Source organism: Mauremys reevesii, linkage group 1, assembly GCF_016161935.1.
Source record: "Mauremys reevesii isolate NIE-2019 linkage group 1, ASM1616193v1, whole genome shotgun sequence".
NCBI lineage: Eukaryota > Metazoa > Chordata > Testudines > Geoemydidae > Mauremys > Mauremys reevesii.
In genome coordinates, this window is record NC_052623.1 from 111,340,790 (window position 1) to 111,357,528 (window position 16,739).

Genomic DNA, 16,739 nt, shown 5'->3' on the forward strand with positions numbered 1-16,739 from the left:
AATTTTGGATGTGTATCTGAACCAGAGTTGAACCCCTAAACCTTTCAAGGTTTACCACCACTTATAGTAATGTGTTCTGAACTAACACGGTTAACTGAGAGCTCCCTCTATTTGCCAAGTTTTGTAGGTGAGTAAACTAGACAGGTCAAATACAGGATTGGTTTATAAATAGACATGCCTCAAAAACACTTCCCCATACATGGAATAAGATCCAGACTTCCTATGTTTCTATTGTTTGAAGCAAATGATATCATTGCTTGGATGTCTTTCCAGAGTTAATGGAAAAAAGGCTTTGGAAACAGAGTAGTTAAATATAGGAATTAATACTTTCGTGAGTGGAGTGCTGTACAGCATTTATTCTGTGCTACCAGTATGTAAACAAACTGCTGTCTGTAAGCAGAGGCAGGGGGAATATATGCCTATAATATAAAACATTGGACAAAAGCCAAATTCAGATTAAAGGCTGGGCTGACAGTCTCTAACTCATTCCATTGTGGGGAAAAATTGGCTCCAGATCATAGTGTAGTGTTACTGTACATACCATGGGCATTCTCCACTGCCTTACACCTTGCATAGTCACTTACACCTGTGCAATGTGAGTGCAAAATGCTACCAAATCAGAATGGTAGCATTTTACCCACACTTTGCACCATAGGTACACATGTCATAGGCCAGGGGTCGGCAACCTCTGGCACACGGCTCGCCAGGGTAAACACCCTGGCAGGCCGGGCCAGTTTGTTTACCTGTGGCGTCAGCAGGTTTGGCCAATCGCAGCTCCCACTGGCCACAGTTCACTGTCCCAGGCCAATGTGGGTCGCGGGAAGCCATGGGCAGCACATCCCTCACCTGCGCCGCTTCCCGCCACCCCCATTGGCCTGGGATGGCGAACCACGGCAAGTGGGAGCCGCGGTCCACTGAACCTGCCAACGCGGCAGGTAAACAAACCGGCCTGGCCCACCAGGGTGCTTACCCTGGCGAGCCACGTGCCAGAGGTTGCCAACTCCGGCATAGGCGCTGATTCTGTGCGTGCTCCGGGGCTGGAGCACCCATGGGGAAAAATTAGTGGGTGCGCTGCACCCACCGGCAGCCAAGCTCCCCTCACCCCACCTCCTTCTCCCTGGTGCGCCGCGTCCCCGCTCCTCCGACTACCTCCCAGCGTTTCCTGCCCAGCTGCTGCCAAACAGCTTTTTGGCAGAGTTAGCACACTCCAGGAGGGGGGAGAGGAACGGGAACGTGGTGCGCTCAGGGGAGGAGGCGGGGATTTGGGGAAGGAGTTGGAATATTGGCAGGGAGGGGGTGGAGTTGGGCTGGGGACTTTGGGGAAGGGGTTGGAATGGGGGCAGGGAAGGGGTGGAAAGAGGTGGGGTAAGGCAGGGCCTCATTGAAGGGGTGGAGTGGGCATGGGGCCGGAGGCATAGGGGGGCATCAGGCACCCACGAGAAAGAGGGGAAGTCAGCATGTTGCAAGTTAGTAGAGAACCAGGCCTTATGGGCCAAATCAGGCCCTCTGGTAAACCATGTCCTTTTGCAAGACGGGTGTAAATCAAAAATGTGTCCTTAAGGCAGCAGAATCAGCTCCAGATTGTTCTGTTGACCAGACCCCTCCCCAAATACAGAAGTTACTAGGGATGTTATTCTTGGATACCCCAGCATTCTTAGAAAGTCCTCTTTATCTTAAGGTGTCTTCAGAGAGCTGGTACACTTATGCAGAGCCCGAGGACTGCTCCCTGGGGCTCTGTCTCCCATCGTATCACATATCCTTCAGAAATAAGTAGCTTAAATAACAAAGATAAATTGGAAGTTTTAAACTGTTACTGTGTTAATTGGCTTTTTACATTGGTTTACATCTTATTTTCACACATTGGTATTTTCCTGTTTATGTTCTAGCACCCATTTTAAGTTAATATGTAATCATCTCCCTGTAAGGGACAATTCAGCAGAACACAGCATCTCATAACTCTGGAGTGTCCACATAGTGGCTTCTTCAGGGATACAGAAGGGGGAAGAATGCTATGGAGTATGCTACCTGCATACAACCTTCTGTTGTCTATGGGTGAGATCCCCTGTAGAGTTGCTCAAGTATCTATACTGATTAACTAGGCAGCTTTTAAAATTTATTGCGTGGTTGACATTTTTAAAGGTCTTACTAAGCCGAATGTGTCACAACAGCGCCTTCTGGATTCTGTCTGGTATGTTTTATAAATATGTATTTAGGATGAAAGCCATGCAAAGTAAAAATCCTTATGAAAATATAAATGGAAATCACGCTTCTCTTATAAAGAAGACTGCCATGTACATTTGTTACTAAACTCTGCCTAAAGTCTGCGACAAGAATGCTTTATAAATTGAGGTGGCAAAAGTAAATAATTTTCCAAATATTGAGAGATTATTGTGGCATAATTGCCAAATCTAACTTTTAAATGAAAGTAAACCATACAGCCTCCAAACAATGAATATTATGAGCTCTCTTGTGGCTTTCATAGGCTACTAAATGCTCTGTGAAAGCGCCCCTCCCTAATAGCAGTTGCCAGTCATCTGTCCATCAGACTCTGTTTAGAGAGAGACTCTTACAACTTCTTTTTTGGAGATGCAGCACGTTTAATCTACATTGCTAGTCTCACAGTGTGTGCTGAAAGCTGGGCGGGCAGGCATTTGGCTGGCTATGCCTCCACCTTGTCAGCCCCTTTTGGGCTTGTTAGACCCACAAGTAACATTATGGCTCCCCTTTCACCCAAGGAGTACAAACAGTGGGGTCTATCTGCTCCTTGTACGCTCTCTCCCACATTGCACATCTACACAGCGGGAGCCAGAATCAGCACCTAACCAAACTGCTCACTCATTTAGAGCTACATTCTCAGGCCAGGTCTACACTACAAAGCCTATGTCTGCATAGCCATCCCGGCTTAGCCCCCAGGGCAGATGCAGCATGCCAACATAGTAACACCATCTCCCTGAATGACATCAGCTTTACCAACAAAAGCACTCTTCTGTTGGCATAGTTGTGTCTGCACAGGGCTTTTGCTGTCATGGCTGTGCTGGAGAGGGAGTGTGTTTTTTGTTTTTTTTCCCACACCCTGATGAACATAGCTCTGGATCAAAGAGAATATTTTCACATTGGCCTACATTAGGAAAACTAATAAGCAGATCTACATGAGATTGAACATATCATTGAATCTTAATATTCAGAAGGGTGCACTGTCATTTTGCATATATGGTAGAGAATACACAGAACAGTTTTTCAAAACCACCTGCTCTATAAATACAGCTAGTGGCCAGGGCTGTGTCTGTTCTTTGTGAAAAGTCTTTCCCCAAATGTGTACAAATGTAGGTTCCAATTTCTTTTCAATGAGAGAAACACATGTTGCGCCCCTTAGTTTCAATTGGAATTGTAAACATACAGAATTTGGACCTTGATATGTCTGTCAAGCACTGAAGTTATTGTAGTAATGCATCAAATAAAAAAAGGCCAGGCTTTCTTAGGTAAAAAAGAGACTGTCTTAGCCAAGTAATTCTCAGAATATTTGCAGAGTACATCCACACCCACATGCTGCCAATTTACATCTCCCCATCCTCTGGAAATCCAGGCCAATTAAGGTCTTAAGCTTTGACTTCATAGAAGACGTATTGCCCAGTACTCTTAGTAGCTGCTGGATTGAAAGCAGCCAGAGCTTCAGGTGACTGATTCCCATCACACCTTGACAGTCCCTGCGGCATGTCTGCCTGCAAAGGTTAGGGCTCAGCCTCTAACCTGATGACAAGCAGATCAGTGCTGGTTTAATCCATGGCACCCAGCCAGTAACGCTCTCCAGGCTGGTTTTGAATGATTTGTTTATAAATTTTGCTAGGAGAATAATTTGGCATGCAGAGGATACAAGGTGTATTCTTTTTTAAATAAAGCCATTTTGAGTGATTACACTTGTAATACAGAGTAATACATTTGAAACCACTGACATTCCTATTTGTCTTGTTTCTCTATAACACATGCACAGGCTCTTTTTTTTTAATTTTAAAGAAACCAAAAGAAAGAAACACCTTCAGGTTAGGATTTTATAGACAATGTTTCATATCAACATGAGATTTTACAGCTGAGTGTAACCCCCCAGAAACTGTGTTTGTAAATGAACTAGAGGATCTCACTGATGACGCTATAATGTTCTGCTTTTAAAGGCGTCTTTGGAATCCTGAACTGACTCAAGCCAGAATCTCACATCAGATATCCGAATATGCCACCCATTGCAACACCACACAAGTATGAGGTTTGTCAGCACTACCAGTCAAACCTTAGCTTTACATTAAGTTCCCAGACTTTCTAAATCACTCTGTAAATCTTAGCCTGGCATAGATGCCGTGGCTGAGAGAAAGAATAAAGTTACAGTATTTCATGATAGCAGCGAGTACAGTTATTGCAGAGGTATAATGTGAAATGCTGCAATAGTATCAAAGCCAATGTGGGCATGCAGAATCTGTTGATACCATGTTGCAATATTTTGATTACAATCGCCTTAATTTTTAAAGCTGCATGTAAGGAAATGGCCTATATTTCCTGTTTTTGATATACTAGTAGAAATGTACTGGGAGCCTTGTTCTCTGTTTGGCTTTGTTCTCTGTCAGAATACCAACTGCTAGGAGTTTGAATGGGCGTCCAGGGATGACAATGACTAAAGTGGATTATTTTGTGTTCAATGGTAGCAATAAAGAAATCTTTAAAACATGCAGAAGTTTGAATGGGTAGTGAGTGTTTATTGTTGTTTTAATGGTTTTTGCTTGAGAAAACTGGATTCAGGTCAAAACTAAAAGTCTCTCTAAATTCTCTGCAGAGAATTGCCTTTTGTTGGCTGGACATGTACTGGCATAAGAAATATTGTCTTGGGACAAAAAGTTTGTGAGAACAGAGAGGACAAAATATTCTTTGTTTTGGGACACATGAGCTTTATACTTTCATTTTTACATAAATTTGATTAATATTAAATATGCCAATGTTTTATGCACAAGGTTCACAGACATTACTGGCAGTTTCACATTCTCTCTTATTTGTACATAAATAGTAAATCTATCTTCATCTGCAGCATAACTCCATTCTCCTCTCTGAACACGTGTAACTCCTATTGACATTAGTAGGAATTACCTGCACTTAAGGAGAGCAGAATACACTCCAAAAGAATTTCACTGCTTGTTCTGCATATAGTATAAGGAAAAGATCACTATAACCTTAAATGACTTGCTTTAAAACTGTCTTCAGCATACCATGGGAAATTATTTTTGTGTCTAATAAGAAGTACATACTCACCCAGTCTATAACTCCAGTCTGTCATTGCTTTTGCATACTCATTAGGTCTGATATTGCAGTCCTTTCTCACACTGAGCTCAGCTCAATGTAGAGTTGAAGAATAGTGTTCAAATAAATCAGCCTTCCAATGATATAACTGTGCAAAGCCAAAGTCATTAATGTGTAATGCATATGATAGCTAATGGCTAGTGATGAAGAAAGTGACTTAGAATCAGTTTAAAGATTGAAGAGCTGAAGGATTAGTAGTAATGACTAAACAATACAAAACTTGATCAATAAATGATTTAACTTGATTACAAACTATAATTCTCACTGTACCTTGGTCTGACTGTGTTTAGACACTGTAAAAAGAACTCTCTCTTGGCTATTGAGTGAATATATTTGTACGAATAAAAACATTCTGCACTTATGCTGTATACCTTTCACCTGAAGATCTCAAAGCACTTTCTGTAATTAATCTTCACTGTAGGATTTCAAAAGAATATGGTTGCCTTAAGATGATAGTTGGATATTTAATGATAAGAAGTTGCAAGAAACTTCTTAGGCCAAGGGTTCTCAACCTTTTTCTTTCCGAGCCCCTCCCCTCCCCATGCTAAAAACCCTCCATTGCCTGGTAGTGCCGCCAGGATCAGCATTAGGGTGTAGCAAGCAGGGCAATTGCCTGAGGCCCCCACACTACAGGGGTCCCCACAAAGCTAAGTTGCTCAGGCTTCAGCCCCAGGTGGCAGGGCTGGGAGCCCTGGGCTTCAGCCCCACACAGTGAGGCTTCAGCTTTCTGCCCTGGGTCCCAGCAAATCTAACACTGGCCCTGCTTGGCAGCCCCCCTGAAACCTGCTCATGGCCCTTCAGTGGGCCTCAGACCCCTGACTGAGAACCACTGTTCTAGACCACAACCAAAATATGAGAGATTAATGCTGCCTCTGACCTCATATTCTTCTTCAGCAGACTTCTTGAATTTTAAGCTACAGCTTTGGTTCTTACCTTCAATTTAATTGCACAAGCTCCTGAAATGTCATTTAATTGTTAACACAGTTTTCAGATATTCAGCTCAGTTTTCAATAAGTCAGTGTTTATTCACATCTTTTCATGTGCTGTATATTTATACCTGCCTACTGTATTTTTCACTCCATGCATCTGATGAAGTGGGTTCTAGCCCACGAAAGCTTATGCCCCAATAAATTTGTTAGTCTCTAAGGTGCCACAAGGCCTCTTCATTGTTTTTGCTGATACCAACTAACACGGCTACCCTTCTGAAACCATTAAAATGAATGTAACTGCTGCTATACAATCACTTTGAGTTTCGGGGGGCGGGATATATCTGGAAATGAAAGCCCATGAGCTAACAGGGAAGTACACGTTCCATCTACAGGGGGATAATCACATAGAAACACAGATTATTTTAAAAACTAAGTGCATATCTCAGATAATGTTGTGAGTTTGTATCTGGCTGGTCAGTTAACTAAAATATGAACAGACCTGAGCAAAATGTTAGTGATTACAAAACGGCCATGACTTAGTCACTCCTGTATGGTATAAATGATAAAACATATTCTCCTTCTCAAACAGTGCAGAATTCAGTGAATGAAGTTGGGGAGTATTATATCTGGGAGATTATTTTTTTAAACAAATATGAAATCTTTTGGGAAGCTGAAGACACAATTTCAGTTCCTAGGATACATTTTATCATTTTAGCTACCAGGTTTCATCAAACTTTGGGAAAACTTTGAATCCAAATTAATTTAAAATTTGTATGCCCTAAAACTAACAAAAAAGGAACTTAAACGTATGAGAGCCATGAGCGCCTCACAACCAATTGAGTGTTTGCTTTGGGAATTTAAATTATTGCATGCAATAAAACTTAGAATATACTGGATAGGTCTTGATAATACAATAACAATTAATACCAGGTATTGAATGGTCCACTGCATTGTGGTACATGACTTATACAATACCCCCCCTAAAGAATTCAAGCAGCTGTGCTTATGTAATACAGATGTTTGCTGGAGGCATCAAAAAGATGTATGAGAAATGTGGAGTTATAACAACATTTAGAAATTCTATATCAGTGTAGAAAATCTTGTGTCACAGTATTTCGTAGTGTTAATCCCCTAATGACAATTTTGAGCATTACTCCTAAAATTTAGACTCAATGCTTTTTTAGGCCATTATGGTTTTTGCTAAAATGTGTATAACTAGGAACTGGAAATCTACTAATCCTCCTCTTTGGAAAGAATGGATTAAGAAGGCCTAGTCTTTGCTATGGACAACTCCTAGGGAGCTTACCATTCCAAGTATATGTTTTACTATTTTCTCCTATGTACCGTAGCTGACATTATTTAACATTTTTTTGTGTGTTCTGTTTTCAGGGTGGAAAATCTTACACAGGACCATGTGGAGGAAGAGACTGTAGTAGGGGATGTGAATGTTTCCCTGAAAAAGGAGGCCGTGTAAGTACCAATGTCTTCCTTGTCTGATGCACTGTAGAGGCCAAATCCAAAACACACCGACATCAGTGCACTTTGGATCAGGCTGTAAGAGTTAAGTATGTTAAATAATATTCTCGCTGAAAAAGAATAATTTATTATTTTACTTCACTATTCTTCCTATAGCAGTTTTGGATTGTTTGAATGAAGCAACTAAACGCACATCTGAAACTAAGATTTAATTAAGAAAAAAACATTCTGGAACAAAACGCAGTATCTGGCACTTGCGTGGAGGATTACACGATTATTATCAAAGGTCTTTTTTCATTATGCAGCATATTAGAACTAAGTTATATGGCAAACTACTTCTCCCTGGCTTTTTATGAGGCAAAGTTGCCCTGAATCATATGGCAATGTTAAGCAATTATAAAACCATTCAGTAACCTTCAGTTTTATTGAAATGTTTCTAAAAAATGGGCACAGGTGGTAAATATATACCCCGTGCTCGTTATTTGCATTAAAGCAGAGGAATATCAGGTTTGTGGGATTTAGATCTTCCACAGAAGGGGAGCCATTTGGGACTGTGTGGAATGCATTGGCACGAAGCAAAAGGGGCCGGAGCAATGTTTTGAGGGGAGCAAGAAAAGGATTGCGGGATGAGGTTGCCATACAGAGCTCCTGACCTGTGCAAGAGTGCATGTCCAATGCTGCAGGATGTAGGAGCCCTAAATGGCAGACTCTGCTACATCTGATACAGTAATTCAGCCCTTTCTGCCCCTTGCTGCTAAGAAAAGGTTAGGAGAGGCAGGCCACACATCCTTGCTGCTGTCTTGAGTCCCATGTGAGCTCCCTTTTTCCACTTTCCACTCAGTTTGTGCCAGTTCAATTTCTTATTACAATCCTTGGCAGGGGCGGCTCTAGAAAATTGGCTGCCCCAAGCAGCGCGGTGCTGCGCCGCCCTTCCCCGGTCCCGCCGTGGGTTCCCTCTTCCCGCGGCTCCGGTTGAGCTCCCGCAGGCATGCCTGCGGCAGGTCCACCGGAGCCCGGGACGAGCGGACCTGACTGCGGCGGGAGCCGTGGTCCCGCGGCTCCGCTTGAGCTGCCGCACTCATGCCTGCGGGAGCTCAACCGGAGCCGCGGGAAGAGGGGACCCGCCGCAGTCATGCCTGCGGCAGGTCCGCTCCTCCCGGGCTCCGGTGGACCTGCCGCAGGCTTGCCTACGGAAGCTCCGCCGGAGCCAAATGCCGCCCCCCAGGGAATGGGCCGCCCCACGCGCCTGCTTGGCGCGCTGGGGTCTAGAGCCGCCCCTGGTCCTTGGGCTTGAGCCTGCATGGCAGTAGAAGAGGAAGGGTGGTAGGCTACAAAAGGTGTAGGGTCTCCTCTGCATAGGGTGATGCTACTTGCTGTCTTGGGACGTAGATGATGGAGCGACACATTACCAGCAGTACTCCTGCTCATAGCAGAAGTGCTGATTGTCCATATCAATGTCAGGAGAACACCTCATTACCATATTGTGGATTAGGACTGAACAACATTGTAATAGTCATGTTCAGTCTCCATGCCCCCAGCAGGCCTTTTGGATATTGAGCATCCATATGGAAGGGGATACATGCAAGGCCATTAAGTGCTTTTAATTATGATGGCTAGATCCTGCTCCAATTGAAGCTGATTTAGGAGCAGGGGCCACTGACTTAATTGGTACACATTACTCCCTCAGCAGCTGCTGCCTCTATACCTATTCAGTCAGCATGCTTCGCTCAGCAGGTGTGCATCTTCCCTGCACATCCTTCTTGGTGCACTGTAGGATAAAACTTTTAGTGGTGGTAAAAGGATTCAAGAAGTTGGGTGGGTTGTATTTTTTTTCCTTTGTAAGTATTTGCTTATTATCGTCTTTGTCACACAAGCCAAGTATCAGATTTCTTATACCCATTAGAGATGGTGGAAAGAGTTACTTGCTGAAATACTACCAACTACTGTGACTAAAACATTTTGTATTTTTGTATTGGCTGATGAACCCTTATTTCACAGGTTGCTGAATCTATTCAAGAGGAGAAAAGAGCAAACAACTGCGTAGGGCAGAAACTTGAAAATATTAAAATAGCAAAGTAAAAAAAACACTAATGTGCCCTAGTGAGTGGAAGCCCGCTATAAATTAATTTATGAAAACTATCAAATTAGGGCAGATTCTGCTGTACTCACTACCCTCAACTCTCTTTGACTTAATTGAGAGTTGAGCATGCTCCTGATACCATTAGGTCATAGGTAAGCAACCACTAAAAGCCAAGGAAGATCTATCACAAAACATATTTTCCTCATTTATTTTGTTATTTGTGGTTCAGTTTTAATTAGAAATGTGTGACTAATGGGGAAAAGGTATTTTATTCAAAGAACTTCACAACATGTTTACAAAATTATTTTTAGTTCTGTAAACTATCACTTTGACAGAGTGTGTTGGATACATTTAATATTTGTTGGCCTCTTCGGATGTCAAAGGCTCAGCTGGACATCTGGATTAAGCAACAACTTTTTGCCACTAGAGACTCTGGTTAAATTGGCATAGAGTTTGATCTCATGCTAGTCCTCAGTGGGAGTATTTGTTCATACAAAACCTCAGTATAAACTGGCCCAATGCTCATTTTCTGTTCTTGAGGTGACTCACTCCATGCACAATAGGCATGTTGCCTATTAGTTATCATTCATAACTATGATAGGTCTGGAGAAGTTGCATGGAGTCTGCTTATCCTGTGGCTAACTGTGGCCAACATAATCAGACTCCCTTTGAAGGTCATTTGGAATTCAGCGCATTCAACAAACAATTGGATAAAGAAAACATGAAGCTCTGATGGTAATTAGCATTGCTGCCTCTGGGTACAATTTAGAATTTGGTGGAGGACCCTTTCTTAAGAAGCAGTACCACTCCTTTGGATTGCTGCTAATTACTATACATCAAAAGCTGCTGACTGAAGTTAATTCATCAGTACATTAAAAACTTTACAAATAATTGTGAAAACATCTGTGCTGGCTGGCAAGATCTAAAGGGAAACTTGTCATTAATTTTACATATATAAAGTTGCAGCCCTTTCTGCCTTACTTTGCAGCTCTTGCCATGATCAGCTCTTCCTTTCCTCCACCCTGAGCCTCTATGCTGCTTTGTTTTGGTACCCGGCCAGGCGTGGATGTAAGAGAGCAGGTGCCAGAGAGGCTACCTGAAGTGTAGGTGCCCCTACTGACTTAGAGGAGCCAGTACAGCTCCTGCTAACCATCTGGCTTGATGCATGAGGATCCAGCTGGATTGTAGGAATGAGTGCCAGGGCTGCTAGATGCGTGAATATCATGTGACATGGATGACAGTTGGGAGCTCAGTCTCTCCATCCCCCCACCATACCAAATACAGGGAGGAGTTGCTGGAACATTCTGCCTATTGGTTGTCCACAGCTGGTATATGGTTCCTAGGAAACTATTGCCAGGTAGCACAAGTTAGAGCAGCTACTGGCAGATCTGGTGCAAAGAATCAAGGAGCCATCACTGATTGCTGGTTTTTAGCTTTTCCTCCTTTTCTTCTCTCACGGCTGCTCCAGGTGGCCATGTGAGAGCAGAAGTCGTACTTTAAGGGCTACCCTGGGGTCAAAGAGAGTCAGATGAGCTCCGGCAGACTTGTAGGGAAGCAGATAAAGAACCAGCCAGATCCAGTATCCTCATTCCCCTGTAATACCAGTGGACTTCCTGCTGAGCAGCTGCAGAGGGAAGAGACACCAGCCGCTCAGAGTGCTCTTTGCTCACATCAGAGCGGCTTCTGGGGCTGCACAGGAGGCCATTGTGAAGGTAGTGAGGCCCAGATCTATACAGGGACTTAGGCATTGCAATTCCTCACTTTTAGGCACTTAGCCACCCTGTCGAATCCACACACCCTGATTAGGTGCCTAGGTTCCCTATACAGTGCATGGGGGAAGAGAGTCACCTGCAAATGCAATCCACAAAAGCCAGCTGCCTAAGCTAACCAATAGTAGATGCCAACAAGATAGGTGTGTCTTAAGTTGGACCCCTCTTTGAGAATTAGGCATCCAAATCCAGGCTAGATCAAGTTGCCTATCTCTGCTTGGGATCCACAGTAGTGAAGTCTCTCCTAGAGTCAGATGTCTAAGCCATTTCTTGCAAGAACAGCACAGCACTCACCTAACTCCACATAAAATGGCTGTGGGGGGGGGGAGGAAGGGGAGGGGAGGAGGTGGTTGAAGAGGCCTCCCTTATAACCTTTAGTCCAGTGACTAGGGCATACATCTGGAATATGGGAGACTCCAGTTCAATTATCTCCTCTGCTCGATGAGGAGAAGCAGTTTGAACAGGGGGTTCCCTAACCAGTGGACTATGGAATATTCTGAATGGGTCTCTTTCAATCCCTCCTGTTGAAGCCATACATTTAATATAAATAATTAAATATGCACTGGGCGAGTGAGAGTGATGCTATAGTCCAGGGGCTACAGCACTCCCCTGGGATGGGGGCAGCCTCTGTTCAAATCATTTCTGCCCCTCAGGCAGATGGGGAAAGGGAACCATGGTCTCCCAATCCCAACCATTGGATTAAAGGTTGTGAGGGAGGCCTCCTCCCCCAGCTTTTCTGTGTGAAGATAGGTGTGCTCTGAGCACACCTATTGGATCAGACCTTGAAGAGGAGAGGTGTTGCCCCAGCTCTCTTCTCCTGGTTTGAGGGTTGCATTGGACTGAGAAAGAGCTTAGGTGAGAGGGGGGTGTGTGTCTGGATGCCTCTCAGAGACAGCCATGTGCGTGCCCAAAGGCAGAAATTTAGGTGCCTCAGGGACTTTGCAGCAAAACTGTAGGTGCGTGGGGCGGCCCTTTCCCGGGGGGGCGGCAGGCTGGGCCGGCGGACCTGCCGCAGTCATGCCTGCGGGAGGTCCACCGGAGCCCCGGGACGACCAGACCTGCCGCAGGCATGACTGCGGAGAGGGCGCTCGTCCCGCGGCTCAGCTGGACCTCCCGCAGGCATGACTGCGGCAGCTCAACCGCAGCCGCCGGACCAGCGAACCGTCCACAGCCACGGGAGGTCCAGCCGAGCCACGCGACCAGCGGAGCCTCTGTAGTCATGCCCGCGGGAGGTCCGCTGCTCCCGCGGCTCCGGGGCGCCTCCCGCGCATGACTGCTTGGGGCGGCCAAAAAGGTAGAGCCGCCCCTGGGTTTCAGGATCTTAGTGGCCCTACATTTTGGGTTTGGGCACCTAACTCCCACTTTAGGCACACATGTTCTTTTGTGGATTTGGGTGTGGGTGCCCTCTACCACCTCCCCATGATGACAGGTCTGACTCAAACACTTCAGTTTAAAGGTTGCAGGGCATGGCTCAGGATTACATTTTCAATTTGTAATCAAATGTACATTTTCTTCTTAAAGCAGTTAAAGCTCAAAATTGTGGCTCTTGAGGGTCAGACTGCTTCCTGTCTGGCCTCATAACTTGGATCTTTGGAGGGAGGATAAAGGGAACTTTGATTGAGCTAGTTCCTCTGAATTTTTTGGAGTGTTTACTCCTTTATTCTTGTCTCCCTTTTCTCTGTGGGCTGGTCCTTTGGAAGTCTGAGTGCAGTCAGACTGTGTGTCAACTAGATACGATATTCTGTGCATGGGAACTTCCACAGGGCGTCTGGCTCTTCAAGATAATTGGACTCAGCCCCACTTGACTAATCAGCTGCCTCTCAGCTGTGACTGTGAGGATAGGGATGAGGTGATAGCCTGAAGATCACCTGGTCCTCATAAAAGCCAGCAAAAGCTCAGTTGAGCTGAAGAAAGCAGGAGTCCTGAGGTTGGAGGAAGACTCCAGTTTATATGAGACTCTTAAGTGGATGACTTGTGAGAGTGGTCCTGCAAGGCAAAGGCTAGGAAGGAGAAGGGAGCAGAGGGGCTTGTCCTGTTTCTCAGGCTGATGGCCTGTGGAGTGTAATCCTGTAGAGATTAGAGGGGGTCCTGCAGAAGGCCCCAGTCTAGATCAGAGGAAAAGGATGTGAGTGATATGTTGAAGAACTAAAACTAACACCTGGAAGAAAAGGGATTGAAGTCCTATGGTGGAGATGTTCTTTGGTACAGGAGGGTTGGTGAGTTAGCCCACTAGTTTAAAGGAATCAACAGTTTAAAGTATGTTTAGGACTATGAATAGGAATGAAGCTACATGTTCTCATAAAGCACTAACACCTACACAATGCAGCAGCCTGTTTGTTGAGCAACACACACTGTTGTGAACCCTGGGCTCTGTTCTTTGCAAGGAGTACTGAACTCAGTTCAAGGTCTCCATCCTGATATTCAAAGCTCTCTGTACAGTTAGACCTCGCTATCTGAGAAATCACCTCTCTCTCTCTCCATTACTATGACCTTCACCACAGCAATGTTCCTATAGAACAGTGAAACTGTTGGCTAGTAGGGTAAGTGATGGAGTCAGTTCCATTGATTTTTATAGATTTTGAGGTCCTTTAGCACCTATTAGGAGGTGTTCAGTTCCATCTCTGAGTGAGTGGTCAACACCTCTCTGGATTTGCCCCTTAATAAAGGTTACTCAGCTAGGTAAAGGCTGCAGGACTGGTTCCATAGTTTAAATATAAGCAACATCACACAGAATTATTATCTGTATATATACGTATAAATAAACTGTAATTGTTAGTGAATTGCCCTGTGTTAATTTGGTATATGACATTATAGAATAATAAACTCTGAGCATTTTAAAAAACATCAGAATCATCTAACATGAGGTTTATTTTGTGATAGCTGCAAGTAAATGCACAGTTGTACAAAAAATGCTATACCACCTGCTTATTGTTTTCCTTAGAAACAATTTGTTAATATCTGTGATAAGTACAAAAGAGTACTCAGGGAAGACAAGGCCATGGCGGAGAAGCTAAATGAATTCTTCGCATCAGTCTTCACTGCAGGGGATGTAGGGAGATTCCTACACCAGAGCCATTTTAGGTGACAAATCTGAAGAACTGTCCCAGATTGAGGTGTCAGTAGAGGAGATTTTGGAACAAATTGATAAATTAAACAGTAATAAGTGACCAAGGCTAGATGGTATTCACACAAGAGTTCTGAAGGAACTCAAATATGAAATTGCAGAACGACATACTGCGGTATGTAACCTTTCACTTAAATCAGGCTCTGTACCAGATAACTGGAGGATAGCTAATGTGAGGCCAATTTTTTAAAACGGCTTCAGAGGCAATCCTTGGCCAGTAAACCTAACTTCAGTACAAGGCAAATTGTTTAAAACTGCAGTAAAAACAGAATTATAAGACACACAGATAACATGATTTGTTGGAGAATAGTCAACATGGCTTTGTAAAGGGAAATTATGTCTCACCAATCTATTGGAATTCTTTGAGAGGGTCAACAGACGTGAACAAGGATGATCTGGTGGATATAGTGTAGTTGGACTTTCAGAAAGTCTTTGATGAGGTCCCTCACCAAAGGCACTTAAGCAACCTAAGTAGTCATGGGATAAGAGGGAAAGGTTCTTTCATGGATCAGGAACTCATTAAAAGATGGGAAACAAAGGGTAGGAATAAATGGTCAGTTTTCAGAATGGAGAGAGGTAAATAGTGGTATCCCCTGGAATCTGTGCTGGTACCAGTGCTGTTCAATATATTCATAAATGAGTTGGAAAAAGGGGTAAACAGTGAGTGGGCAAAATTTGCAGATGATCCAAACATTTTAAGATAGATAAGTCCAAAGCAGCCTGCAAAGAATTACAAAGGGATCTCACAAAACTGGGTGACTGGGCAACAAAATGGCAGACGAAATTCGATGTTGATAAGTAAAAATTAATGCACATTGGAAAACATAATCTCAACTATACATACAAAGAGACGGGGGTCTAAATTAGCTGTTAGTACTCAAGAAAGAACTTGGAGTCATTGTGGGTAGTTCTCTGATAACATCTGCCCACTATGCAGCAGCAGTCAAAAAAGCTAATAAAATGTTAGGAACTATTAGGAAAGGGATAGATAATAAGACAGTAAATAATACAATGTAACTATATAAATCCATGATACTCTCACACCTTGAATACTGCATGCTGTTCTGATCACACCATCTCAGAAAAGATATATTAGGATTGGAAAAGGTACAGAAAAGGGCAATAAAAATTATGGGTATGGAACAACTTCCATATGAGGAGCGATTTAAAAACGACTGGAGCTGTTCAGCTTGGAAAAGAGACAACTAAGGGGAGGGGGTATGACAACGATCTATAAAATCATGAATGGTGACGAGAAAGTGAATAAGGAAGTTTTTACCCCTTCACAAAACTCAAAAACTGGGGGCCACATAATGAATTTAATAGGTAGCAGATGTAAAACAAATATAAGAAAGTAGTACTTCACACAATGCACAGTCAACCTGTGGAACTCATTGCCAGGAGATATTGTGAAGGCCAGTAATATAACTTGGTTCAAAAAAGAATTAAATAAGTTCATGGAGGCTAGGTCCATCAATGGCTGTTAGCCAAGATGGTTGGGAATGCAACCCCATGCTCTTGATGTCCTAAGCCTCTGACTGCCAGAAGCTGGGAGTGGATTACAGGGGATGGATCACTCGATAATTGCCCTGTTTTGTTCATTGCTTCTGAAGCACCTGTCACTGGCCACTGTATGAAGACAGGATACTGGGCTAGATGGACCATTGGTCTGACCCAGTATGGCCATTCTTACATTGTAAATAATTTGTATATTTGCTAGTTGTCAAAGACTAGTTTTAAAATACAAACTACTGCATGAATTGGTGCTTTTTAAAAAACAGAACAGAGGTGTGGATTGAAGTCATGAGAAACTGGGATCTGACGAAAGCAGAGAAATTTATAACAGAAAACAATATCTTCTCATGTTTGTTTATTATGCCATGAGAACACACTTTCCAGATCTCAAGTATTCTAGGTTTTGGGGTTTTTTTGTAGTACTTCTAGAAATGGTTAAGAAGTTTTTTTTAAAATAGCTTTAACAAATCAATACCTTGGACAAAGTAGTTTGTCATTGGCAACAAAAAGTC

The 16,739-nt window shown here is 43.5% G+C and overlaps 1 protein-coding gene across 4 annotated transcripts in view; it reads left to right on the forward strand.

The window, feature by feature from the left end:
- Positions 1 to 16,739, forward strand: part of COL4A2 (collagen type IV alpha 2 chain) — a 216,200-nt gene that overhangs the window by 54,688 nt on the left and 144,773 nt on the right. For all 4 annotated transcript variants that reach the window (XM_039517786.1, XM_039517789.1, XM_039517800.1 and 1 more), the window contains exon 4: positions 7,653 to 7,733. In XM_039517786.1, coding sequence (XP_039373720.1) covers positions 7,653 to 7,733 — 81 coding nt within the window. The remainder of the gene's footprint in view (positions 1 to 7,652; positions 7,734 to 16,739) is intronic.